Raw genomic sequence first — 27,650 nt, 5'->3', positions numbered from 1 at the left:
CAAGTGACACTCAGCAACTCTCCTCCCAGTCTGCAACTTAGTGGTAATTATTTTGTCCCCCTTTCGGGGAATCTGAGAGACATGCTGTGCTGTGTCTTCTGGTGCTGTGACCCTCTTGGCAGATTTTTTTAACTGGATCTGTAGAACCACAATGATCATGCTGAACCCAGCTTTTATTCTGATGGAGTGTTAAGTGGCTCTCATGCATCAGAGACATGAGCGATGGGCCACTCACAACGCATGTGGAGTTATGTACTTAACAAAAAGTGGAGAAAAAAGGTTGTCCCCTTTGCGTTCATTCATAGTTTATATACATATACACACACGCATATACACACATACACATACACACATACATATATAACATACGTGTGACTGTAACGTCGCGATACGTGACGCGCGGCGCGGCTCGTCGGCGGGTGGCTGTCGCTTTAAGGAAATGCACTTGCAGCCATTTTCTGCTCTTTGTGTGGGGCGGATTAGCGGACGGGCGCAGACCGAGGCGAGCGCATCAGCGGCGGAGGAAGCCGGAGCAGAACCGCCCGCCTGCTCAGCCGGGGAGAGCCGCCCGCTCGCCGGCCGTCTCGTCGCACAGCGGACGCGCAGGTGAGAGCGGGCCGGGTTCTTTTTTTGTTGTTGGTATTTATCCTTTTTTTTTTTATACATTATATATATATATACAGTGAGGGTTTATTTCGGCGGAGATGCGCCTCGGCTGATGGTCGGGAGGCGAGGCGGCGATGGCGGCACCAACCTGCCCGGTGCATCGCGCGCACTGCGAGATTTTTTTAAATTCGTTCCTCCTTCTTTCTTCCTCTCATCCACCCGTTTTTTTTTAGAGCGTCTGATGCAAAACGACGCTCCGGTGTCGTTCTTGGCAGCAGCGTGCACGGTTGATAGCATCCTACCCTGAAATGGGTGGGGTGAGGGGGAGGATGTCGTCGACACGAATGTCAGGCTTCGACGCGGCTGCTTCCGAACTTGGACGTTTTTTTTTTATTTTTGGTTTCTTTTTTACACGATTCGGATCGGAAGGAAGCGTCGCGGGACCGACGGGTTTTGGACGAATCGATGATGATGATGGGGATGGTGGGGATGAGTGATGCAATGGGGGAAAGTGGCCAGACGCTGGTGGGAACCCACGGCAGGTTCGTGATGGGGCTGTGTTACATTTACGGCATTTATCAGACGCCCTTATCCAGAGCGAATTACGGTCAGTAGTTACAGGGACAGTCCCCCCCTGGAGACACGCAGGGTTAAGTGTCTAGCTCAGGGACACAATGGTAGTAGGCGGGATTTGAACCTGGGTCTTCTGGTTCACAGGCGAGTGCGTTACCCACTAGGCCACTACCACCCTTGTTCTGTTCTCACTTCCTGCGGTGCGTTGTAACCCACTACCATTGTTGCCAAATGGACAAAAAAAGTGTTGTTTCTGCAGAGATCAAAAGGGCACATTTGGGTTGAAGGACATGCGGGTTCCGTGTGGGTTCTGTAGGTGTTCTGCTTGTTGAGGTTGACATTGTGTCTCACTGAAAACATAACGATGAATTGTATTTGGATCGAGTCGTATCTAGCTATATAACGTTTCTCGTTCGGTTAGTGGTACGGCCCAATTCAGCTCGGGATGGCAGTGTAACACGTTGCGAACCTGGCCTGAGGGAATAAATGAGTTGTGTGACCTGGAAATGACACACTTTTTAATGGAAGCGGCTCCGTAAAAAAACGTACAGTGGCATCTCTCCTTCCCCACGCTGACTTTCTGCACTACTGGCTTCCTTTTTATATTTCCCTTTTCTTTACTACAAATCATATTACATGGATTTAATAAGCTCCTCCCGTAAGTACAGATGGGTGTCACGTTCACCCATTCCTCAAAATTGTAAATTACATCCGTGTTTCAGTGCTATTGCAGCATCAGAAACCGTAACAAACTATCGCTCTTCGTATTTAGGCCCGAGGCCTGTACACGCGGGGAATTGTAAGCATATCTAAATATGGCCGTTTTTTCATGCACACATAATATATAGGAATGTTGTCGCAGCAAGACCCCTGGTTCTTTGTGTTTGGGAGATCCAGTGTGGGAAAGTTTGCTCTGGCCCCATCGGCGTAGCATTTGCACAGATGAACGTACGAAGATCAGAACCGCCACCGCCCCCCATGACAGTCTGCTTGAAGCAGTAAGGCCTTTCCAGAGTTAAGAAAGCCCATGGGGTGGACTGGACTGCAGTGAGCAGGACCAGTACACATGCACAACACAAGGCCTCCTTAGTTCTATTATAGCATCATTATTTGTAACAGTATATTCACATAAAACGTTTTGAATTGTGCTTTGAATAGCTTAAGCTCAGTCGCAGGGGTGAGTTGGTGCAAGAATTGACAGGAAGCTCCACCTACCATAACCCTGCAAGACTTCTCTCAGTGCACAAGTTATGAATGGTTAATGGTGCCACTGATGAGCTTTCTTGCCCATTGCTGACTTCTGGATTCTGAGTCGTTCACATTCACACCACCGGCCCTGGTAAACCTTTTATTTTCTTCTCCAAAGAGGCAGTTTGTCACTGGGGAAGCTCCTCCGAGCTTCTACATGATCTGTAGTATAACCTGTTTTCACATTGTTCATGATCATTCCTGTTTGTGCTTTAATAGGCTTATTTGATTGAAATCAGAGGCATTATTAAGTTGACTCGTTTGAAGGCCTAGCTAGCTGTCCAGCTGTCCAGCCTGTGGGAGATGGAGCAGAAACATCTCACTGGAGGCCGCGTGATCTTTCAAGTGGCTCTCTGGATTTCCGAGTGGGAATTATCAGACTCGTGACCAGGCCGGAGCTGAAGATCTTCCTGTCAGTCCAATGTGGGAATCTGATCAGTAGAGCTGAAGGGAACTGGACACTTCATTGACCCTGTTAATTTCAATGTGTTAATTGTAATTTCCGTGTAATTAGGCTGTTATCATGTTGACTAGACACACATAAAAGAGTCATGGCACAGTGGCGTTGGCATTAATGCAGAGACAAAGTTTTATATCTATGTGATGTAATTGCAAATCAAAATACATTTTAAAAAGCACAGAAGCGTGGGTGGTAGTAGCCTAGTGGGTAACCCACTCACCTATGAACGCTGTTTATTGTGAAAGTGGAGTTATTGTCGTTGTGAAACCCAGCTGCACAGCACACGGCATTTAACCCATCACCCTCAGCGAGCATCGGGCAGCCATGACAGGGAAGCAGTTTGTGGGTGTGGGTGCTTTGCTCAGTGGCACCTTGACAGTTCGGGATTAGAACTGGCAACCTTCTGATTAGGGGTTCTCTTTCTTAACCGCTTGGCCACCATTTGCATATTAATGCTCTGGCTACATAGGGCTTAACTCAGGGTCGTCCACTACTCACATGCCACTCCCCTTCCAGAGCACATGAGTGCAACCGATTTGGTCACACATGCGACCTAATTTCTCAATAAAGAAAAAAATGGAGGTCGCACCGGTGTGACCAGCTGTTCGGGTGAAAAAAGTGTCTATAAACTGCCAATGGAAACTGTGAGACTCCATCCCAACAGACACATATTAGGTACATGCATTCTAAACATTTACATTTACATCATTTATCAGACGCCCTTATCCAGAGCGACTTACAATCAGTAGTTACAGGGACAGTTCCCCCCGGGGGCTACTTAGGGTTAAGTGTCTTGCTCAGGGACACAATGGTATTAAGTGGGATTTGAACCTGGGTCTTCTGTTAAAAAAGTGAGGTGATTGTCATTGGGATACACAGCAGAACAGCACACGTTGACACTGTGAAATGTGTCCTCTGCATTTAACCCGTCACTTGGTGAGCAGTGGGCAGCCATGACAGGGGCCCGGGGAGCAGTGTGGGGACGGTGCTTTGCTCAGTGGCACCTTGGCGGATCGGGATTCGAACTGGCAACCTCCTGATTTCGGGGCCACTTCCTTAACCGCTAGGTCACCACTGCCCCCTTCTGGTTCATAGGTGAGTGTGTTACCCACTAGGATACTACCCTTCGATGGTAAACAAAGTGGTCGCGAGTGTAATAAAAGATGTCGGTTCATCAGGACAACTTGGTGAGTGATGGAGGGGATGAAAATTCTGGCCGAACTTGCTGTACTTCCACTAGCGTAAGCAGGTTGCTAGCAGTACTTGGACTAGCGTGAGCGGGTGGGGGAACTGATCCACTATGGCAAGTGGGCATGTAGGATGCCCATGACATGACGAACGTTTAAGCAGCTCAAAAAAACGGTTAATTCAATTTGTGCAAAAATTTTAAGTATAATTGGGTATTAATTGGCCTCTGCATGAGATGGGTAACTGACAGCCTTATTATTATAACTAACTTAACTATCACATCATCAACGCTAAAGCATTTGACTGCAAATCATACCACGTATGACTGTGTAATTCCAATTCAAATTTTGAATTTGGATTAGAGGGTGCCATTGTGTGTCACTGGGTTGCCTGGGAGACGTTTTGCTCAAGCTTGCGATATTAAACAACAATATGCTTCGGCAAGACGCTTCAGTAAATTTCCGTGTCTCCTCATCATCAGCCACAGTGCTGTCCAGCATGTGGGACCTTGTGCCGGGTCGGGTAGCCCCCCAGGTCGGAGCCGGTAACACAAGCAGTCCTGCATAATGGTGGAAAGTTGATGCAAGTGCCTTCCCTCAAATGAGCCTCCTGGCTTAGAGTTACCTCTGTATACCTGCCATCAGCTCACATTCAGAGAGGGTTTTTAGAACAGGAGAACATCTACCAAGCCTGGAGAAGTGAACAGGCTCATTTTCTTAGCAAAAAATCTGTAGCAATCAAACGTGTGCTTTATTTATGTCTGCAGACTTGGCACACACACACTTTATATTCGCACTTTAACCTAAATTCTGGACTGTTTACTGTCCTATAATTTTCATTTGAGGACTATTAATACATATAGAAGTAGATTTTAGCTACTTGCAAATAATTGAATGGTTGAAAAGCAATCCCATTTTAAAAATATAAGGAAATTGTGTGTATATTGTTTTAACTTTTTGATTTTTGTATTATGATACTCATGAAAACATGTAATATTAGTATTAAGAAATCCGTCAATATGGGAAAAGATAATGCTAATATTTTTGTCCATATTTCCCAGCTCTAATGTGCAGTAGTACCTTTGCAGCTACATTGCCCACCACTGAATTGTAATATTAGCTACTGTATGTGGAACTATGAAACTGTGTTTAGCATGTTTCTACGGTGGCCCTGAAGTGCAAATCACAACGACAAATTGAGAATCACAACGACAAAAGAAGAATCACAACGACAAATTGAGAATCACAATATATCTCAATTTGTCGTTGTGATTTGCACTTCAGGGCCACCGTATGTTTCTGATAAAAATCAAACAAAAAGACTAAAAACTAAACCCTAAACCTTTTTATTAATATGTTGTTGACATTCTGCACTTTGAGACATTATGCATTTTGGAATAAATGCAAACAATCAATTGTGCAAATGTCAAGTACACGCTCAGCGAATAAAGTACGTTACTGTTCCTTTAGCGGTACTCCAGCATGTCCATACCAAATAAGGCAAGTGATTGTACTATAAACTGACATATAGGGGAAATATACACTCATTGATACCCAATAATAATTTCTGGGAAGTGCATTCCCCTTTTTTCCGACAGTAGATTGCAGTGAACCTTCAGTGGCCTCACGATTCGATTCAATTACGATTATCACATGATGACAATGTCGTCGTTCACCTTGTAACAGTTGTATATACTGGTAGTCACTATGCTGTGGGCGGAGTTAGTCATCTGCCCCGGGTCTGATGAAGAGAGCGTGATGGAAACCCCAGCAGCGGCATGAGATTCTCTTTCTTCCCGGCGAGCCTCCTTTCTCTGCATGCTTCACCAGAGTTTCATTCACTCCACACCGACCCAAACCCGTTACAACCTGATTCCACAAACGGCTGGTTCAGACGTGAGTGTGGACTGAACGCAGACTGTTGTTCTGCTTATTGGAGAAAATTAAAATCTGCAGACCGCACGCAAAAAAATATGTGTGGTTTTCTGAACTCACGGTAAGATGATAATCTCAAGATATCTACAACACCTCAGAGACTGTTAAGATCAGCTTGTGTGTGTTTCAAAGTGGCAGAAAGAACACTCGCCTGCTTTGATTCAATGGGTCGTGTGAAAATACGTCATGGCGTGCAGCGGTCAATATTCAACAAATTTCAACTTTGACCACATACAGTGAACAAGGCAGCGTGAAACTCCTCACTGGAGCGGCGCTGTACCCAGATCAGGCCGCCACAGTCAATACCGGCACTACTTTTTAACAAGAATTTTTATAGCGCAACCAGAAAATCACCAAGCAACGTCATTACAATATATCGATTATTGCACTGCATCAATGCAGGTTTGTCCACGTCTGCATCACAATCACGATTATACAATTAATTTCTACAGTGCTGATGATGTGTTCAGTTCTTGTGTGGCTTTGGGGTAGAAGCTTTCCAAAAGCCTGCCAAGTCTGTATGTCGTTGACCTTATGGGTCAACCAGATGATGTCCAGTGTGGGAAGGAGCTTTGAGTTTGTTCGTTTCTCAGTTCTCAGTGGGAACAGTAGGCAACCGAAGATCCTCTGATCTATCATGTGTTGTTTCTCAACACATTATTATTAGTTTGATGTTGTAAATTGTATCTGTCTTCTGAGGTAAGAGTTCTCATTCTAGTCTTTTTTCATTAGACGAGTCCTTGTCTTTCACCTGGTTTCTCTTCCTTATACCACCATGGTGGGAACATTGCAGCGCTCTTTTCTCTGCTGCATGATTCATGGGGATTCTCATGCTGTGGCTCTTGAAACTGCAGGGTCAAGAGGAACTAAAGGCTGTGGTGTCAGACAGAAACTTGCGAGTCTGTGTCGCCCGTCCAGTCGATAGGATATTATTTGTCACCTTCATTTTGTGCTTAGTGTGTGTGAGTGAGACATTGCATAGGGTGTGAATTACCTGCATTAGTTTCACATGTGACTCAAAAACAGGCAGAAAATATCCGGGGTGTCCTGAAAAAATGTCCCAAAACAGCCACCAGGTCCGTCTGTGTCACAACCTGTGTACTGAAGTGGAATATATTACCTAGAGGTTGAAATCTGGAATAAACTTGCAGCATGCAAACACTCTGAGACGTGTGAACGTTGTCTTGTGACATCTGATGCAGACTGGGCTGTTTTTGAGTGAACCCACATCACCATGACGACCCACGTGACCCTGGAGGATGCGCTGTCCAACGTGGACCTGCTGGAGGAGCTGCCACTCCCAGACCAGCAGCCCTGTATTGAGCCCCCACCCTCCTCCATCATGTACCAGGTCTGACTATTATGAGTATTATTATTAATACGTGCATAGCCTGTTATTAAGTGATCAAACATGGATAATAACTGCATAATTAGGATCCAGTAATGCGTATGGCAGTTTGGAAGCACAGAAGGTTTGAATGAAAACTTTCCATCTATGAGCAGGATTAGGAACCTAATGTCCTAAAACATCTATTTAATCTGTGCCACGTTTATATCAGTGAGTTTGCATGGATCAAATAAGGCTTAATGGTCTGGTTCTGTACGTATCCCAGGACTCTTTTTAGGAGCAACCTAACCTGCTACAAGTTGGGATGCAATGGTATATATGTAACAGTGATACGTATTCAAAGTATAAAATATGACGTTTCTATGTTCAGTCCACGTTACATAAGGCAGTGTTTAGAGGACAGAATAGCAGTTCTTCCTTTGGAATAGCAGTTCGTTGGGAACAGTCTGATTGGCCACTAGCCAGCAAATTTCCACTCATTTCCTTAAACCTGAGATTTTCTTCACTTTCATTGAGTTGCTGCCAGTCCCATAAGACCTTCAAAAAACTTCATTCTAAAGGTTTTGTTTTTCTACCCCTCAAATGAAAATGCGCCGCAAGAAGTCCACAGATTTGAGAGTCCGTAGCTCCACATAACCCTTTTCATCATTCGGTTCAATTGTTTGCTTTTCTTCTTCACCAGGCAAATTTCGACACCAACTTTGAGGACAGAAACGCGTTTGTCACCGGCATCGCCCGCTACATCGAACAGGCCACAGTCCATTCTAGCATGGTAAGAGAACTGACAAGTGTGTGTTAAGCACAGGAAGGCCTCTGTCTCTCAAAACCAAGGGGACAGTTTGTGTCCATCAGCGCCCCGAGTGAGTCCCACCACCGCTGGCAAGCGGTCCGGGAGACGGAGGGCGACGTTCTGAGACAAACACCTCCGGAACAAAGAGCGCCCTTGTTGCTCGTCGGCCATTCTTTGGTTAATGTCGCCCCTCCCCTGGCCTTGGCTGGGGTTATGGGGAAGCTTATAGGATGCTGAATCGGAGCTTTTAGCCAAGCTCTTCCTCATGCATTTGAATGGTGGATGTGCTTTCACTGGCAAATAGAATTTCCTGGGTTTTAAGGTTCAAACCAGAGTTTACGGGGTAAAATATTTTTGTCTTTATTTCGACTGACACAGATTAAAACCTCAGGCTGGCATTCTGCACATAAATGTTTTTTTTCTTTTCTTCAAGGATCGCCCCAAATGGAACAACGTCCATTGGGCCACAGTAATATTATTTTGTTTTCACGCATAATTCATCCTAAAGCATCCCTTTAAATTCACTGCAGCTACAGGTTCTGCTGAACTTCTGTTGAATGGTAAAAATAAGTATTCTTTAACTCAAAATAAACCCGTAGACTTAGTCATAAAGAAGAAGCACGTCCTCTACTTCCTTTCCAAAAGCAGCTGTGAGGCTACATGGCTTTTTGAGTTCACATTGTTACCAGAGTAGGCATACACTAGGTAGGCTTTGGAGAGCAGGAAGCTTTCGCTGTGATGGCAGCATTTCGGGGACGGTTTCCAACGCTCCTGAAGGTTTATGCTGAACACTTTCTTATCATTCACTCATGTTAATGAGCATGTGATGAAGCAGCGTGTATTGACGACAATACTGCAGGCAGAAAAAACTGATTCATCAAACATACTTCACTTTTTCTTGATACAAAATACTACTTTACTTTACTTTACTTACGAGAGGAAGACACCAGCAATTCTATAGATTTTGAGTTACAAAGAGCCCTGATAAGGCCTAACTTGTCAGGAAACGAACATGCTTGGGAAATACTAAATATGTTTCATCAAAATGGCTCTATTACCGCCACAGAGTAGGGTTGTCCAAACCTTTGACCTGTAGTATAAATATCAAAACAGAATTTCCAAATGATCTACAAGCTCTGCATATAACATGTTGCTGGAAGATACAGAATTTACACTTTAAGGGGGTAATTTAGTCTAGGAGGGGTTTAATCTGTGTCAGTTTATTCTGTGCTGTTTGGATTTTTATTTGCGCAATTTAATATTGAAATGAAAGACCATTGTGTTAAGGAATTGTTAGATTTTTTTGGTTATGGTTTTGTCTCAGTATCTTTCCCCTTGTTTTCCGACGCTTCATCAGAATGAAATGCTGGAAGAGGGGCACGAGTACGCAGTTATGCTCTACACCTGGAGGAGCTGCTCCCGCGCTATACCCCAGGTGCACACGCACACACATGTTTATTACTTATTACATGATTTTTTTATTTATTTATGCAGTACGTATGTAGGATAAGGGTGTGAACCTTCACTGGTCTCATGATTCGATTTTATTGTGAATATCAGTGCCTCATTTATTGATGCATCAACTTTTTTTTTACATTTCTTAACATGATGTGTTCATGGTGAGTGCAGGCTGGAAGCTGACAGTTCTTCTGCTCATTGTAGCAAATGTAAAGGCGCTTACAGACAGTGCAAGGTTTACAATTCTTTTTAAAAAACAGCAAGTTGAGCTTACCGTGCCGCTCTTGCCGTGGAGCTCAGCACAAAAAGTACATCGGCCACGTCTGCATCACGATGCATCGATTATGAGGTTCATTTCAACACATCTAGTGTAGGAGGTCTACAAAAATGTACAAAAATAGTAACGATTCCAGGTTTCAGCCGGTAGTTTCCAGGGATTGACATTAGCACCCACCAAATTCAAGTGATTTTGCAGTAATGTGACTGAAACGCAGAATACAAGTCAAAGGCTACAATAATACAGGGGAACAGTGGAAATCGGGGGTGATTCCTCCAAGAGAAAAGAGAAATCACCCAATCACTAACAAAGTGGGAAGGCTGAGAACAACTGGCAGAAATGATCTATGTGATCAGTTTCAGAATCTGAAATCCCAGGGAAATTGCCTATGTAATAACTGCCACAACACAGAAAGACAGAAGAACAAAATAAAACCAGCACAATAGTAAATTATCTTTTATTTATTATGCCAATTAAAAACGTTTGATCAGCTGTTGATCAGCTGTATATGCAAAGAGAAATACTCACGCACACACTCATGCATGCTGGGAATGCAGGCGCGCCAAACTCGGTGTGACTGTCGCCCCCATGTGGTTGCTTTAGGTGAAGTGCAACGAGCAGCCCAACCGTGTGGAGATCTACGAGAAGACTGTGGAGGTGCTAGAGCCGGAGGTCACCAAGCTTATGAAGTTCATGTATTTCCAGGTAAATAAGTGGGCTTCAGATAAGGGTCTGATTTTTTTCATGCTATAATCGAAGCAGTGCAACACTAAAGTGCTTTTTTCAAGATATACAGAAATGTACAAGCAAGAAAGCTGTGCTTGCTCTTTATCTTAATATTGGATATGACAAGCAAACTATTGAGGGTGGTGTGTATTTATGTCTAAAACCCATGTTTTAAAAATTATAAAATGTTTGATAGCTCTCACACAATCTACTTCCTCATTAATATCAGTACTTTGATTGACAAACTAGTGAGTCTAACATACCAACATGCCAACATGAAACATCCCGTGAGATGTTAAATCAGAAAAGGACCTTAACTGCAATGGTGAATTTTGGGCAAGTGTGGGCGTTTCAGGAGCAGGAGCGATAACAGGGCGTGTGCTCCGCAGCGCAAGGCCATTGAGCGTTTCTGCAGCGAGGTGAAGCGCCTGTGCCACGCCGAACGCAGGAAGGACTTTGTGTCGGAGGCCTATCTGCTCACCCTGGGCAAGTTCATTAACATGTTCGCTGTGCTGGATGAGCTGAAGAACATGAAGTGCAGTGTGAAGAATGACCACTCAGCATACAAAAGGTATGACCACGTTTCATTAAAGGTCCCATGACGTTAATTTTTGAAATTTTTTTGCTTTTATATAGGCCTTAGTGTTCCCCCAATACTGTGTCTGAAGTGTCTTTCCGAAATTCAGCCTTGGTGTAGAATTACAGCCACTTTGATCCAGTCCCACAATGAAAATCTTGTGTCATGGAACTGAAAAAACTAATTTTCCATCCAATCACTGAGCAACTGCAATGCTTCGCTCGTTTGTAGCCATGATGGTAGGTGGAGCACATTTTTTATGGGATGGGAGGCAAAGCACGAGATGGTAACCTTTGGTCCTCTGATGTCATAAGAGGCCAAATTTCAGATCCTACCATCTGAGCTGCCACTCTCTGAACAGTGAAGCTGAATGGCCAAAGCACTCTTTACACCTATCACCATTTCTAGCCACTGCAGGACCATAGACAGGCTAGGGGAACTCGTATTAATCTTAAATAATCTCACAACGTCAAATTTTCATGTCATGGGACCTTTAATGAAATCACTTTACTATTCATGGGACCAAATAAGACCATTTACACAGGCATCCATAGCATCAAAATTTTTAAAATTGCAAATAAATCATGATTAAACCATGTATATGGCTTCCGTTGCCATTTCTGCACTATTGGTTTTTATGGAACACAGAAAAATATCCTATGAAGGTGTTTGATTAATCAAAGACAAAAAATTAAATTCATGAGAAAACACTGAATATAAAGTATTTTTTCTGTTTGTGTAGAGCTGCACAGTTTCTAAGAAAGATGGCAGATCCACAGTCCATCCAAGAGTCCCAGAATCTCTCCATGTTTTTAGCCAATCACAACAGGATCACTCAGGTTGGTGGCCCACTTGCTCACGTGTGAAAATGAATTGCGACTTGTTACGAAAGGGCTATTGTAATGCAAAGGCGCCACCTTGTGGTGATTTTATAATAAACCATAGGCAAATCAGGTTTCTGCACGAACATTACATCAGATGCTGATTCTGTGGGTTTGCAGTGTTTGCACCAGCAACTGGAAGTGATCCCTGGTTATGAAGAGCTGCTAGCAGACATAGTGAACATTTGTGTGGATTACTATGAGAACAAGATGTACCTGACACCCAGTGAGAAACACATGCTGCTGAAGGTGGAAAATCTTTTTTTATCTTGAAATCATGAAAGACGCCCCAGCAATTCAGTTCCTGGGCAAAAATGTTGTATTGGACTCTGTGCACTTTGCTCATATCCAGGTTATGGGATTTGGCCTCTACCTGATGGATGGCAACGTCAGTAACATCTATAAGCTTGATGCCAAGAAGAGGATAAACCTGAGCAAAATAGATAAATTCTTTAAGGTTAGTATGTGCGCACCAACCACTGAAAAAAAAATGACAGTTTTGGTTGAAGTGCTTCCTGCTGGTTGCCGTTGGTAACCGGTTCCTCTTTTCCTCCTTTCCTCCGCAGCTACAAGTGGTGCCTCTGTTTGGGGACATGCAGATTGAACTGTCACGCTACATCGAAACCAGCGCCCACTATGAGGAGAATAAGTCCAAGTACGTGCCCCGAGGGGATTAGCACTTTACCTCACCAGTAAAGTGGGTGTTAGTTCTGCTTTTGCTTTTTGATGTTAGATTTCTTAGTATTAACTAATGGCCCATAAATTATTTTGATGTTTTGATGAGAGCTAATTTGGCCAACCTTGTTTCATGTGTGTACCCCAAAATTCAGAATTTTGACATCATGCGGTCTAGTGGATTAAATATCATGGACTCCACCCATATACCGGCGAATGAGTAAAACATGTCACCACTGATGCCATTTGAAACCACATTCCAGTTGTCTTACCTTATTTGATGAGATTTGGTTGAGCTCATCTTGAAGGAGGTGCGTTGGTGCTAAAATTCATGGAAAAGGGATGGTAGTAGCCTAGTGGGTATCGCACACGTCTAGGAACCAGAAGACCACAAAGTCACAGGTTTAATCCCCACTTGGGTGTGATCTTTGATGCCAAGCTCAGTTATGACTGGCAAATTGCCTCAGTTGTTAGGTTGAGAACTGAAAAGCTGAACAGTTAAGCTGTAACTCCTGATTGTAAGTTGCTCTGGATAAGGGCGTCTGATATTAGATGTAAAGATTATATTACATTTTTCCCTCAGAGCTATGTAAATGACGGCTGTGTTCATTACATCACATTCTTTGAGGTTGTGCTCCGTGCCTTCATAACACCTTTTCTGTGGCCCCAGGTGGACGTGCACTCAGAGCAGCATCAGCCCACAGTATAACCTGTGTGAGCAGATGGTCCAGATCCGGGAGGACCACATCCGCTTCATCTCGGAGCTGGCGCGCTACAGCAACAGCGAGGTGGTGACCGGCTCGGGGCTGGACAGTCAGAAGTCTGACGAGGAGTACAGGGAGCTGTTCGACTTGGCGCTCAGGGGTCTGCAGCTGCTGTCCAAGTGGAGCACCCACGTCATGGAAGTGGTGAGTTGCAGCCCCTGCCTGGTTCCATCGCACCCTTCCACCCCTTCAGTTTGGGGCAGTGTTGGCCTAGCGGTTAAGGATTCTAATCTCTTTTGAGCTCACTAAAGAAAACGCTCAACAGCACCACCCGGTGGGCTAAATCTGTATACAAAATATCAATATTTGCTGTCCCTGCATTGATACAATATCACCATGTAAAATATTGCGATATATTGCTGTATCGATATTTTCTAACATCTCCTTTTCTCCCTGCAGTACTCGTGGAAGCTGGTGCACCCTACAGATAAGTTCTGCAACAAAGACTGTCCCGGCACGGCCGAGGAGTACGAGCGTGCCACCCGCTACAATTACACCAGCGAGGAGAAGTTCGCCCTGGTGGAGGTCATCGCCATGATCAAGGGCCTGCAGGTGCTGATGGGCCGCATGGAGAGCGTCTTCAACCAGGCCATCAGGAACACCATCTACGCTGCGCTGCAGGACTTTGCGCAGGTCACCCTCCGGGAGCCGCTGAGGCAGGCCGTCCGCAAGAAGAAGAATGTCCTTATCAGGTAGCAAGCATTGCCATTCCTGCACAAACTTTGAGATGTATGTCTACTTCAGCTTCACTACTAGGCATGTTGTGTGGGAATGTCCTGTTAATCCATCCATTCTCATCTAATATACTCATCTAATTTACTTTCTAACACACACAAACTGACCATGCACCAGTCACTCTGTGCAGCTCTGGTCTGCCAACTACCTCACTTTCACTTCGTCACTTTAAACTTACCTCTGTTGCACTATTGGTTTTGCACTCTCCTGGTTTTGCACTCTCCACCATGTGCCCTTATTTGTATATGGTGTTTTTAAAATTGTATATTGTGCCTTTTTTTTTTTTTTTTTTTTTTTTTTTTTTAATTGTATTTATACTCTGTATTCAATGTTACTGTTACTGTTTTTGTATTTAATGTTACTTGTATGGGTCAGAGAGTAACGTAATTTCAATTCTCTGCATGTCCTGTACATGTGGCAGAATTGACAATAAAGCGGACTTGACTTGACTTGATATTAGGGTTGGGTGATATGTCTTAAGACATATCTCATGATATTGTTACGCTATATTGCAATACACAATATACAGTACAGGCCAAAAATTTGGACACACCTTCTCATTCAATGTGTTTTCTTTATTTTCATGACCATTTACATTGGTAGATTCTCACTGAAGGCATCAAAATGAACACATGAACACTATGAATGAACAGATGTGGAGTTATGTACTTAACAAAAAAGGTGAAATAACATGTTTTATATTCTAGTTACTTCAAAATAGCCGCCCTTTGCTCTGATTACTGCCTTGTACCCTCTTGGCATTCTCTCGATGAGCATCAAGAGGTCGTCACCTGAAATGCTTTTCCAAAAGTCTTGAAGGAGTTCCCAGAGGTGTTTAGCACTTGTTGGCCTCTTTGCCTTACCTCTGCGGTCCAGCTTACCCCAAACCATCTCGACTGGGTTCAGGTCTGGGGACTGTGGAGGTCAGGTCTCCACTTTTTGTTAAGTACATAACTCCACATGTGTTCATTCACAGTTTTGATGCCTTCAGTGAGAATCACATTTTCATGACAATGTAAATGCTCATGAAAATAAAGAAAACACATTGAATGAGAAGGTGTGTCCAAACTTTTGGCCTGTACAATATATATCTCGATATCTTCTAAATTCCTTATTAATAAGTGTTTCCCAATCTTTCTTCCCTGAAGCCCCCCAATCTTAATTCCTTTCTGCATACACGTATTAAAAGAATAACATGATTAATTAGAAACCTTTATAAAAAAAACAACAAAAAAAAAACAGCAACTCCTTGTTTTGCACTGCAGGGTATATAGAGTCTATATTAGAGCTGTAATCAGTAATTGGACCAGACCAGACTCGACTGTTATGCTCTGTTCTGCATTTAAATAAATTAAACTCACACAGTCAGTGTTTTCACAGCTACATTTCCATACAGCCATGACCCTGTGAGCTCTTGCAATGTACAGCTTTTTAAAAGCACGGCCACGAGCGCTAGACTAATCAGGAAAGGAAATGTGTGGATGAAGTTGGCTGATAATTGCAAATCAAATGAAGATTTCATTAAAAAAACTCATTTACAACATGCAAAACACTACAGAATGAAAGTTCTTGTTTTCTGATTGATCATTTACCGCACAAGCTCGAGCCGACTAGACCCAACCTGAGCTCGAGTCTATATAACAGGATTATAATCTCTCGAGTCTATAATACAGGATTATACAGGAGTTTGGTGTGTTATACGGATTTTATTGGGATGTTTTGGTACCATTCTTTATTCATGGCTGTGTTCTGAGGTGAGAAGCAGCCCCACACATGAATGGTCTCAGGATGCTTTACTGTTGGCCCACCTTTTCTTCTCAGGAGAATAATTTTTCCAGATGCCCCAAACAAATGGAAAGGTGCTTCATCAGAGAAAATGCCTTTACTCCAGTCCTCATTAGTCCAATCCCTGTACTTTCTGCAGAGTATCAGTCTGTCAGTCAGAGGCATTCAGAAATAGATTTTTACTTGTCTAGGAAATGTTGTATTGATGCAATGTAATTTTTCTTTTTAACTTTATTTCCTCATTTCTGTCAGTGTACTTCAGGCCATTCGGAAAACCATCTGTGACTGGGAGGGTGGCAGGGAGCCACCAAACGATCCCTGCTTGAGGGGTGAAAAGGACCCCAAAGGAGGATTTGACATCAAAGTCCCACGGCGAGCTGTCGGCCCTTCCAGTACACAGGTCTGGAGTCTGAAAACTAATTTGAATATTTTTATTAATGATGCAGAAATACTAGATTTTGGAATTGGTACCTTTTTTATAAGTTGATAATCAATAACATTTCAATAAGATTATTGATATGTATATCTGATCGTGAATCTGATTGTAAAGAGTTGTCACATCACAGTAACTTGATATGTTAGTGTATTTCACTCCCTTGTGGTTTCCAAAAGCAATTATTGTAATTTTTTTTCAAGGTCTACTAATTTAACATTGTTGGCTTTTGAAACATATTGATAATGTGGCAATCACCAACTGAGTATCATGAGTTATGGATTCAGTTAAACACATATCTCTCCTAGTAATTCTGTAATGAACAAACACTCTGATTTGAGGACAGTTGTCCGCCCAGCAGTGCCTGTGTTGCTCTGTAACTGAGACAGTCTGTCCACTGCAGCTGTACATGGTCCGCACCATGCTGGAGTCCCTGATCGCCGACAAGAGCGGCTCCAAGAAGACTCTCCGCAGCAGCCTAGATGGGCCCATCGTTCAGGCCATAGAGGACTTCCACAAGCAGTCCTTCTTCTTCACACACTTACTCAACTTCAGCGGTGAGACACCAAATTCAGACCAGTCTGTGTACAAACTGTCTCTTATAATATATAAGAGACATATAAAATATAATGGGTACATTCATAGTACCAGAACACATAACTGCATAGATAAACTGGACTTATTTAATGTGAAAATCTGTTGGCCCAGCACAGTTTTTTTTGCATGCAATAATGTTAAAATTCCTGTGGTGTATGTATGGTCTCCAGAGGCCCTGCAGCAGTGTTGTGACCTGTCACAGCTCTGGTTCCGGGAGTTTTTTCTGGAACTCACCATGGGCCGCCGCATCCAATTCCCCATTGAGATGTCCATGCCCTGGATCCTCACCGATCACATCCTGGAAACTAAGGAGCCTTCAATGATGGAGTAAGTGTTAGATCAATGGAATGTGATTCAATAGCAAATTGCTGTTCCTGCCTTCTGCGTCAGTGTGGCCTGATGGATGTAGAAATTGTTCCACATGCTGGTTGCAAGTATTACTAGATAAATTAAAAATACCATAAATCTTTGGTCTAGAATAGTATACCAAGTTTTGTACCACCTCCAAAAATATTTGGCTCTCCAATTACCAGAATTATGACATGCATTAAAATACAATAGCCTAGGCTATTATATATGAACATAATTTATTATTGACTTTCATTCAATGTAAACACTGTCAACACACAGCAAGTCACTGTATTAAGGATATTTAAAAAGACTCAGGAGAGGTGAATACTTACAATAAGCTCAGATCCTGTCTGTTGAGGTTTTTTCTGTACCACAGTTTGAGAACCAAGAGTCTATAACATTAGCTAGGCTATTCACCCTGCCAGGAATGGTCCTTTTTTCACTTTGAGTGGATCTCTTTGCTCTACAGGTATGTGTTGTATCCTTTGGATTTGTACAATGACAGCGGCTACTACGCCCTGACCAAGTTCAAGAAACAGTTCCTCTATGATGAGATCGAAGCTGAGGTCAGTAATTGTCAGCACAGTCTGAACCTATCACTGTGTCATTTAATCGTTTTGAGGCTGAACACAGAATTTACGCTTTGCCTCTTTTTTCAGGTCAATCTATGTTTCGACCAGTTTGTCTACAAACTGGCAGATCAGATATTTGCTTACTACAAAGCAATGGCTGGAAGGTAATTTGTCATTTGTTTGCTTTTACATGTGTGTGTGTGTATGTATTTAATATATCTTAATATATTTTTATATAGTGTTCTCCTGGATAAACGCTTCAGAGCAGAATGCAAGAATTATGGTGTGATCATCCCATACCCTCCCTCCAACCGTTATGAGACCCTGCTGAAGCAGAGACACGTACAGGTGAGGTGGTTTGTGAGTGGCTGATGAAAGACGTCCAGTTTTGGGAAATGTTTATTTTGTAAAGGTGGCGGTTTGAGGAGATCTCACCACCCCTTGTTCTCGTGTTACAGCTGCTGGGGCGCTCCATTGACCTGAACAGGCTGATCACCCAGAGGATCTCTGCTGCCATGTACAAATCTCTGGACCAGGCCATCAGCCGCTTTGAGAGCGAAGACCTCACTTCCATTGTGGTGTGGGAACGTGCCTCTTTCCTGATATTTACCACATTTCTGCATTAAAGATATCAACTATGGAGTCTTCTTGTACTCTGTCTGTCCCTCAGGAGCTAGAGTGGTTGATAGAGGTGAACAGGCTAACCCACAGGCTGCTGTCGAAACACATGACCCTGGACAGCTTTGATGCTATGTTCCGTGAGGCCAACCACAACGTCTCTGCCCCCTATGGCCGCATCACCCTGCACGTCTTTTGGGAGCTCAACTTTGACTTTCTCCCCAACTACTGCTACAACGGCTCCACCAACCGGTCTGTGCATTTTATTAGATTTTTTATGAAATGCTGTAGTTTCCACACAATTTTAAACTGAATACATAACTACATAGAAAACTATTTTACTCCTCTGTGCTTCATTTACCTAAAAAGTGCCATTATTTCTAAATAATACACAATTATACTGAACATGTGATTGTAATTGATTGTAACTAAATCTATACAATTGAATCACAACTGGATCAAGTTGATGCATCTCCAACCAAAATTTCCAATTGAAAGTCGGAAACAAGACATTCTATGCTGTACTGCTTGAGAGAACTACTGTAATACACACAGAACTGCTCCATTTCTAACTGTAGGCATGGTGCTATGGTGTTACCTCATATTGCAATCTTATGAACAGTTGCTGTTGTTACAGCGTATTTTTTTTTTTTTGATGTCCTATAGGGCGGAATGATATTCAATTAAAAAAAATGGAATCTGTTCAATATTCACTATGCTATGTGTATGTAAAAAACTTCAAACTATTCAAATTGCAATTTGTTCAAATTCTATATATCGTTCAGCCCTAATGTACTGCAATTAAAGCCAGTTGTTGGTCAATGGTGTTTCTCATGGTTGCAGATTTGTGCGAACAGCCATTCCCTTTACGCAGGAGCCTCAGCGGGATAAACCAGCCAATGTTCAGCCGTACTACCTGTATGGCTCCAAGGTTAATATTTTTCAAAATCTTGATCCACTTTCATACATGGTCTCAAGAATGGATGCAATACAAAACAATACAATAGATAAGATAAGATCCTTTAATGAGTCCCGCAGGTGGGAATAATTCTCTTATTGACAGATATACTTCACTTTATTGTACGTTTGTATGAGGCCTTGCATAACATTTCTAAATCATATCACTTATTTACATATTTTTGTCCAGTGGTGCTTCCTATTATGACATTGTTTATTTGATCCAGTGTATTTCTTTCTGAAAATTGTTAATAATTATTGAGAATCATCATGAAATTGTTCGTTGATTGATGCATGATTATTTTATTCTCCTTGCAGCCTCTGAACATCGCCTACTCACACATCTACAGCTCTTACAGGAACTTTGTGGGTCCCCCACACTTCAAGACAATTTGCCGCCTCCTCGGTTACCAGGGCATTGCCGTGGTGATGGAGGAGCTGCTCAAGATTGTCAAGAGCTTGGTATCTGTGTATTTTGTGCTTATTGTAGCGTTTTAGGGCTTTCATCAGTAATTTCGTCACAAGTGCCATTATTCACTGTCCTCCTCATGTATTTCCTACTCTTTCCATTATAATAGCTGCAAGGTACCATTCTGCAGTACGTGAAGACTCTAATAGAAGTTATGCCCAAGATCTGCCGCTTGCCACGCCACGAGTACGGATCTCCAGGTGAGTTTGTAAAGCCGCCTCTTCAGATTACAGCTCATTGAGATTACTGCAGCCTCGGCTGGGGCTCAGTGGCAAAGTACACAACGTTCCTGATGTGATACTGACGCCTGCATGGTTTGCTGGGCCCATTGTAACATTAAGAAACTGGGTCAGCATGCCGACACATAATCTGTCTTACCTTGCATGATGAAACACTACAGATAAACTTTATACAGTGGCATGCAAAAGAATGCTTAAGTTATTAGATGATGAAGTGATCTACAAAAAGTATAAAAGTAAAGTTCTTGTAGAAAAATGCAAAAACTAAATTTCTCAAGTGAACTTATTTTGCTTATTGGGTTATTGTTTGTTCACATTAATTTTTAGGAAAGGCCAGAAGATGCCAGTTAGCCCCTAAAATCAACAGCCATGAGCTCCTCTAAGCAGCATAAAAGCATTCTGAAAAAATATTTTTAAGCAGGTGGCACCCTGAAACATTGTATTTTGATGCAGTTCTTAATGTTCCCTGCATTTATTTGTTTCTCCAGGTATCCTGGAGTTCTTCCACCACCAGTTGAAGGACATTATTGAGTATGCCGAGCTGAAGACGGATGTGTTTCAGAGCCTGCGAGAGGTGGGCAACGCCATCCTGTTCTGCCTGCTCATCGAGCAAGCTCTGGTAAGACTCCCACAGTCCTCAGCGGCCTCTGCCATGACCATTGTCCCGTGGTGGGGGCACACGGGTTGTCCCTGGCTCTTCTGTCTCTGCCTGACTCACTACCTTTTCAGTTCTTATGTGCAAAGCGGTGCCTTACTTACGTTAACCTCCACCATCATCATGAGCTTCTTATGAGCCCTGATTCGACATGAGGATCAGAAGCTCCTTATGTTGGTGTGGCTGCCTCTCACACAAAGCAGTATTAACTTGCTGACAGCATTGAAAGAAGATGCTAATGCCATACGCTCAGCTGCCACCTTCTACTTTCGGCATGCTTCAGGCTTTCTGATTGTCGTTGTCCTCTTCACCTGAACCGTCTGGGTTTCTACCTTCTGAAGGTGTCAGGACTCCACTACACAGTGTTTAAGCATCAGTAAAGCTCACCACGTTCATTCACACATGAGTGTGGGATCTAGAATGCTAGTTGTCTTGCATATATGTGTGTGTGTGTGTGTGTTTGTGTTTGAGTGTGTCGATTGGTGCTGGTGGGGTGGCAATGCTACTGCTATTTCTGAAATGCAACTTTATTTCTCATTACACGCTGGCAACAACTTCAGGTGGTAAGGAACTAGGTCTTGTCCATGTGACGCCAATGCACAAACAGATCGACCGCACATTGATTTATTTTATTTCTTTTTTACAAATATTTTTTCTTTCTTCTCCGCTCGCTCACTAACTCACTCACTCACTGTGTGCTGCTCTGCCATCGACACAAAGGTTTCAACGTGCAAAATACAAGAAAACGCACAAAACATTATGCAATGCTCAGCACATTGACACTCAATACAGTGCAGGACAGTTGCCAGTGATACAGTCATGACATGGCATTTTTTTTTTTAAAGAATAACGTACTGGATCAGCTCCAGTTCAGCTCCCTTTTTCTGCCATAAAAACAATGTTGCTTAGACAAAAATTTACTTCACCAAAGAAAGTATATATACTGATTTTTTTGTCCCACTTCTACTGCATACCTCATCAAAGAATATACAAAAAAATGATAAAGATCATGGCTTTATTAGGATATTACACTGGCCCCTCCCACCTGTTTTCAAGGTTTCCCCACTGTATTAAGGAAGGCCTTTTCTATTATGTAAGATGCATGAATTAATTTCACACTAATGCATTCGAGAAAATTGTTCTTCATAGCTTGCATATTGCAGTGCTATGTGAGCCTTTGTTTCCATGGCAGTGGAAGACACGTCTTCTTCTCGCTGCTTGTCCTGTTTCATGCAACATTGTTCTTTTTTTTTTTTTTTTTTGGCTGAGGAAAGCCCTCCAGCCCTCTTTCATTTCTTTTTCTTCCAAAAAGAGTCTGTTTTCTCTCAGTGTTTTCTTTTTTTATTTGTACTTGTGGTTGTGGTTGCTCATTGCATGCTAATCTCTCACTGGAATAGGTACTTCTGAATTCTCGTTGTAATTATTTTTTGTAATTATTTATTTATTGGCTTATTTAGCTTTGTGTCAGTGTAATTTTTAAATAACTTTTTTAGAGATTTTGGTACAAAATGAAATTTATGTCTTAGGTCCATAGTTTTGATGTCCACTGTTTCAGACATTAGTGATGTGCTGCATCCCGTGTGGTTGTATGTACCGCTTATCTGCAAACCTCTGCAAAATACCTATTGACACGTGCTGTATGTAGAGAAAGCAGCAGATGCATACCTGCGGCTGATTTTACGTCATAGGCAGTGTCACGGGGAACTTGCGTGAGCGAAACTGCGAAGGTTCAGACTGTGTTAGGACAGCGAGCGCATAACCCAGATTACTATGATAATCGTGGGCTAACAACGCCTAAGCGTTTAGCGTTTCCCGGGTCATACTGGGGTTAATGAGTCGTTATGTCATCACGTTAGTGATGATGCTTTGTCAACCTACGATCTGCACTGTCACTGGTGGATCCGCCACTCGCTTACGCTTCTCACACCGTGCGTTAAGATCTGATCGGCGTGATCCGATCACGATCACAGCTCATAAGACGTCATCTGTTGAAGAGACAGACGAACACGCATTTATAATTGATGGATCAGCCACGTTCAGAGCTCTCAACTCATGATTGGCACATCCAAATCAGATCTTAGTGCAAGATCTGTCTGAACAGGGTTTCAAGCGATGCATCTGTGTTCGTGGGCAAGCAGTTTGGTCTGTTTGGACTCCACACGTTCTTCATTTTTCTTTATGTTGAGGTCACTCTTCAGTGGTGTTCCGTCTAGATCTTTCTTTTTAAGTGGTTGCATGTCTAACGTGAGCAGAGTTAACTCTCAATTCTCTTCATTCTTACTTTTTTACGTCCTTCGCCAACCCGTGCACCATACACATTGCCAACAGCAGTTGTGTAAGTTTAATTTTTTTTTTTTTTATCATCACTTCTTCTCTTGCTTTTTTTTTAAACACAGTCCCAGGAGGAAGTATGTGACCTGCTTCATGCTGCTCCATTCCAGAACATCCTCCCCAGGGTCTACATTAAAGGTAGCACATTCTCAGACAATCTTCTACAACATAAGGCCCCCATTCGTCACAGGTTGGGTGACATAAGATATTTTTTTTTGGGGGGGGGGTTGCGGGACGTCGTAGTGCCTGTAAGATAAGTGGAATGTGTTCTCTGCAGAGGGCGAGCGGCTGGAGGTGAGGATGAAAAGACTGGAGGCTAAATACGCCCCTCTGCATCTGGTGCCTCTAATTGAGAGACTGGGGACCCCACAGGTGAGCTCCCATAGCAACGTCTTGATGTGTGTGCTGTCCTGCTGTTCCACATGGAGCTACATCAACGTAGCAAGTTTTTTGTTGACTGTTAGTTGAGTGGGGCCAACCAGAAGAGTGCAGACTGTCTGACTTTTACCTGGAAAAACTGAGGTTCGAGAGTCAGATGAGGCGGTAAGAGTAACGCCCAAGGTGAATGTGTGAGACATACAGTCTCCGGCCCTGATGTCCCTTTACCAGGAAAAACTGCTAGAATCCTTCAAGATTCACACAAAGGACAACAGTCAGTGCCTCTATGATACAATCATTTGCGACTTGAACCAAAATATATGTCAGAATTTATTTAGAGAACTATTAGAACAAGTGCTGAAGTTACGTGTGCATCCCAGTGATTCGACTGTCCATTCAGGATTTTGTTGGGATTGTATCGGCCAGGGACGGTCCTAGCCCGTTTGGTGCCCTGGGCGAACATGTTGGTACAATGATTGCCTGATTAGCTGACTTAGCTATCAGTAATGAGCTCTGTGCTTTGCACAACTTCTACGCAGAATTGAATCATGTTCCCAACAGTAACTTTGTTCAGGAAGGGACTATCTTAAAGTGTAAAGTTCACAAATAATAAATTAGTAAAAATGTGAAAGTGGCAATAACTTAATTTGATTTCAACTCTATAAACTAATGAATGATCTCCTAGAAGCAAAAGTCTACAGAAGGAGAAGAATATTTTATTGCTGCTCAGAGAACAATAGGATAACAGAGACTATTGCTCTACACACATCATGTCACTATAAGGAATCTCTGCTATAAAAAGTTTTTATTAATCAATCTTAGATTTTTTTGTTATTTAGGGTGGTAGTAGCCTAGTGGGTAACACACTCGCCCATGAACCAGAAGACCCAGGTTCAAATCCCACTTACTACCATTGTGTCCCTGAGCCAGACACTTAACCCTAAATTGCTCCAGGGGGGACTGTCCCTGTAACTACTGTTTGTAAGTCGCTCTGGATAAGAGTGTCTGGTAAATGCTCTAAATGTAAATGTAGATAAACAGTGCTTTAGATTTTAGCACTGTACAGGATTGTTAGGTGAATGTCGGGGGAGGTTTGCTAAAGCATCCTTTTGTGTTCTGTAAAAATGGAAGATGTCCATGCTATACCTGTTCATCAGCTTGCCTTCTCCTCACACACCTCCATTGTCCCTGCAGCAAATTGCCATCGCTCGGGAAGGGGATCTCCTGACGAAGGAGCGCCTGTGCTGCGGCCTGTCCATGTTTGAGGTTATCCTGACACGCATCCGCAGTTTCCTGCAGGACAGCGTGTGGCGCGGCCCTCCGCCCACCAACGGCGTCATGCACGTGGACGAGTGCATGGAATTCCATCGCCTGTGGAGCGCCATGCAGTTTGTGTACTGCATCCCAGTCGGCACTCACGAATTCACCGCAGAGTACGTGCCTAACCTTTCTGCTTCTTGTGCCTTTTAAGAGTAAACACATTCTACTGCTGGTGGTTATATATCCCTTATTCCAGTTTTGGGTTGATTTTGTCTGATATTTGCTGAAGATGCAGAAATCCAGTGCCTCAAATTCTTTGAATGGTACCTGCAATCACTTACAATAGGATTCAGAATACAGAAACATATTCAAAAACTATGCTTACACTGAATACCTGGTTGGAGCTGAAGAGTGCATTGTACTGTATAGAAGACCCAGGTTCAAACCCCACTTACTACCATTGTGTCCCTGAGCAAGACACTTAACCCTAATTTGCTCCAGGGGGGGACTGTCCTTGTAACTACTGATTGTAAGTCGCTCTGGATGAAATGTAAATGTAATGTAAATGTAATGTAATGTAATGTATATTGGCAAATACTCATGGAAACAGAGTTTACACACTAAACTGAATGTTGCCACTGGTGTGTTACAGTTATAAACACAAGGCTGTGTTATAGCATGACCTGAAGTGTCATAAGAGCAAATATGTATCAACGTTTCTGGAAGACATGCTTTTTCTTGAAAAAATTGTTGTTGGTGTCGTTACTAAGCAACAACATTGGATGTCATGAAATAGTCTGGTATCAGATACTTGTTATTTCATATTTTGTCTCATGAAGCATGGTAAGTAATGATGTTGGTATGATGGAAATATTCTGAAAGTTCTGATGTCTGGAATTGCACTAAACCAGTCAGAGTGGTCGGAACTAATTGTGTTACAAAACATGAACATGAACATTGTTGGTTTGTTAATGCAGACAGTGCTTTGGAGATGGACTGAACTGGGCTGGCTGTGCCATCATTGTTCTGTTGGGGCAACAGCGCCGATTCGACCTCTTCGACTTCTGCTACCATCTCCTGAAGGTCCAGAGACAAGACGGGAAGGATGAAATCATCAAGAATGTGGTTAGCATTTTTCTTGGACCCCTGTAAAAACCTGGAAAACTTGGAGATTTGCCTTGAAAAGTTTTAGAATACGAAATAAACATATAAAGTTAGGAAAAACTGTCACATGAATGTATAACAAAGTACATAGTTCCTGTAAACTGTGCGAGAAACATTTCTCTGTTTATAACTACAACGCAGGTAAGTAGTATCTTTGCTAGTATCAAGTTTCTTCCATATTCCAGAAAGTCAGGTTTGCGTGAACTTGGGGGAAGGAAATGCTTTTGTTTAAGTTAATCTTTTCAGGGCTGTCATAAGTTTAGTTGAACAATATTTTGGTACATTTGACTTCTTTTTTTTCACATTTGCAGAGAAATTTTCACATAGAATGTATGGTCATGAAAATTTGCCTTGGAGTAATTGAAAAGTCATGGAGATTCTTTTCTAAAAATGACCCCGAGCTGCTTTTAAACAGCTTCTTCCCTGTTCTGTTTTGACAGCCCCTGAAGAAGATGGCTGATCGCATCAGAAAGTACCAGATACTCAACAATGAGATATTTGCAATCCTGAACAAGTACATGAAGGCAGTTGAGACGGACAGTTCCACCGTAGAGCATGTTCGCTGTTTCCAGCCACCTATACATCAGTCTCTGGCCACCACGTGTTGAAATGAGCCTCATCTCATCCGTCACACTGTTGCTCTTCTTCAACCCTAAAGATTCCATCAAAACCCAGGCCCTCGACCAAATTCTGGACCCTGATACGACAGAAGCATACTGTTCTTTAACACCTCTTGGTAATGGTACGTAATACCGAAAATTAGAAAAAGTTGAAATTTTACTTCATATACATGCTCTCCTTATGGAGGTCTATGTCTATGAATTACATATTGTGATCTTGGAGTGTTAGGAATAAGCTGCCATTTTTTTCATCCAATTTTAGAGCCCAGGGCACATGTCTAAAAATGTGAATGAAGCACTACTGTGTTCTGTTCTAGTGAACTGGATCCAGAGGATAATAAGCCAAAATGTTAACCAAGATGAAAATAACACCATTGAGGAGTGTTAAAGTTAGATAATTTGTTTTTTCTCATTATTATCAAATTTTGGTTAATTTGAATCTCAGTCCCAGTTTTTTGTTCTAATTTTAAATAATATTTTTTTTCGTTCTCAATTCCCAAGAGGTAGTTTAGATATGGACACTAAACATAACATAAAAAACACATTAATGTTGTTCAGTTAAATGTGATCTATCTCTGCCTCAGCTGATTAGTTTTATGTCTGGGGAAAAATTACAGTAAAAGTGCTTAAAAGTGCAAAACAACTGGAAGGACTTTTTACATCTAATAAAATATGTCTGCATTGTGTGAGTCTGGTGCAGATCTGCACTGCCAGGAGGGCATTTTTAATGAAATCCATCAGTGGTTAATTGATCAGCCTTGTTTTCACCCTCCATCTCTGAACCCAAGCCAATACCCTCTTGGGACTGGGGGGGGTACTTTTCAGTATTCAGAGCTCTTTGCTTTTTCAGTGTTTGCAAACGTCTTTTATTATGAATTTTATTATTTTATATTCATGTGAAGTTACCTTTTCAGAAGCTGTTAAATATGACAGCTGCTAATGTAAATGAATACCCATGAACCTACACTCACATTGACAGTT

The 27,650-nt window shown here is 42.5% G+C and overlaps 1 protein-coding gene across 2 annotated transcripts; it reads left to right on the top strand.

Annotated features, from left to right (window-relative positions):
• The first annotated feature begins 393 nt into the window (after nt 1-393).
• On the top strand, nt 394-26,657 carry LOC114767975 (cytoplasmic FMR1-interacting protein 2). 2 transcript variants are annotated; one of them, XM_028959973.1, is made up of 29 exons: nt 397-606; nt 7,212-7,360; nt 8,040-8,129; nt 9,505-9,582; nt 10,486-10,587; nt 10,998-11,179; nt 11,928-12,024; nt 12,187-12,315; nt 12,419-12,523; nt 12,633-12,721; nt 13,412-13,649; nt 13,905-14,197; nt 16,278-16,425; nt 16,862-17,015; nt 17,226-17,382; nt 17,876-17,972; nt 18,066-18,142; nt 18,218-18,326; nt 18,437-18,556; nt 18,649-18,848; nt 19,440-19,527; nt 19,872-20,015; nt 20,132-20,222; nt 20,750-20,880; nt 23,313-23,385; nt 23,525-23,619; nt 24,820-25,058; nt 25,863-26,010; nt 26,490-26,657. In XM_028959973.1, the coding sequence occupies exons 2-29, from the start codon at nt 7,244-7,246 to the stop codon at nt 26,655-26,657; spliced, it is 3,759 nt and encodes a 1,252-aa protein (XP_028815806.1). In that variant the 5' UTR covers nt 397-606; nt 7,212-7,243. The 2 variants fall into 2 exon arrangements, with proteins under 2 accessions (XP_028815807.1, XP_028815806.1); XM_028959974.1 differs by lacking the exons at nt 23,313-23,385; nt 23,525-23,619; nt 24,820-25,058; nt 25,863-26,010; nt 26,490-26,657 and adding an exon at nt 21,477-22,147 and having other exon boundaries at nt 394-606.
• The last annotated feature ends 993 nt before the right edge of the window (nt 26,658-27,650 follow it).

The sequence above is a fragment of the Denticeps clupeoides genome, chromosome 18 (assembly GCF_900700375.1).
Source record: "Denticeps clupeoides chromosome 18, fDenClu1.1, whole genome shotgun sequence".
Taxonomy (NCBI): domain Eukaryota; kingdom Metazoa; phylum Chordata; class Actinopteri; order Clupeiformes; family Denticipitidae; genus Denticeps; species Denticeps clupeoides.
This window is presented reverse-complemented; position numbering and strand designations above follow the sequence as displayed.

Excerpts from the sequence above, each read along its gene's own strand:
- LOC114767975 (XM_028959973.1), top strand. The coding sequence starts at position 7,244 with ATGACGACCCACGTGACCCTGGAGGATGCGCTGTCCAACGTGGACCTG. Across the intron at positions 12,722-13,411 it reads TATGAGGAGAATAAGTCCAA|GTGGACGTGCACTCAGAGCA; the intron begins GTACGTGCCCCG and ends CTGTGGCCCCAG. Across the intron at positions 23,620-24,819 it reads AGAGACTGGGGACCCCACAG|CAAATTGCCATCGCTCGGGA; the intron begins GTGAGCTCCCAT and ends TTGTCCCTGCAG.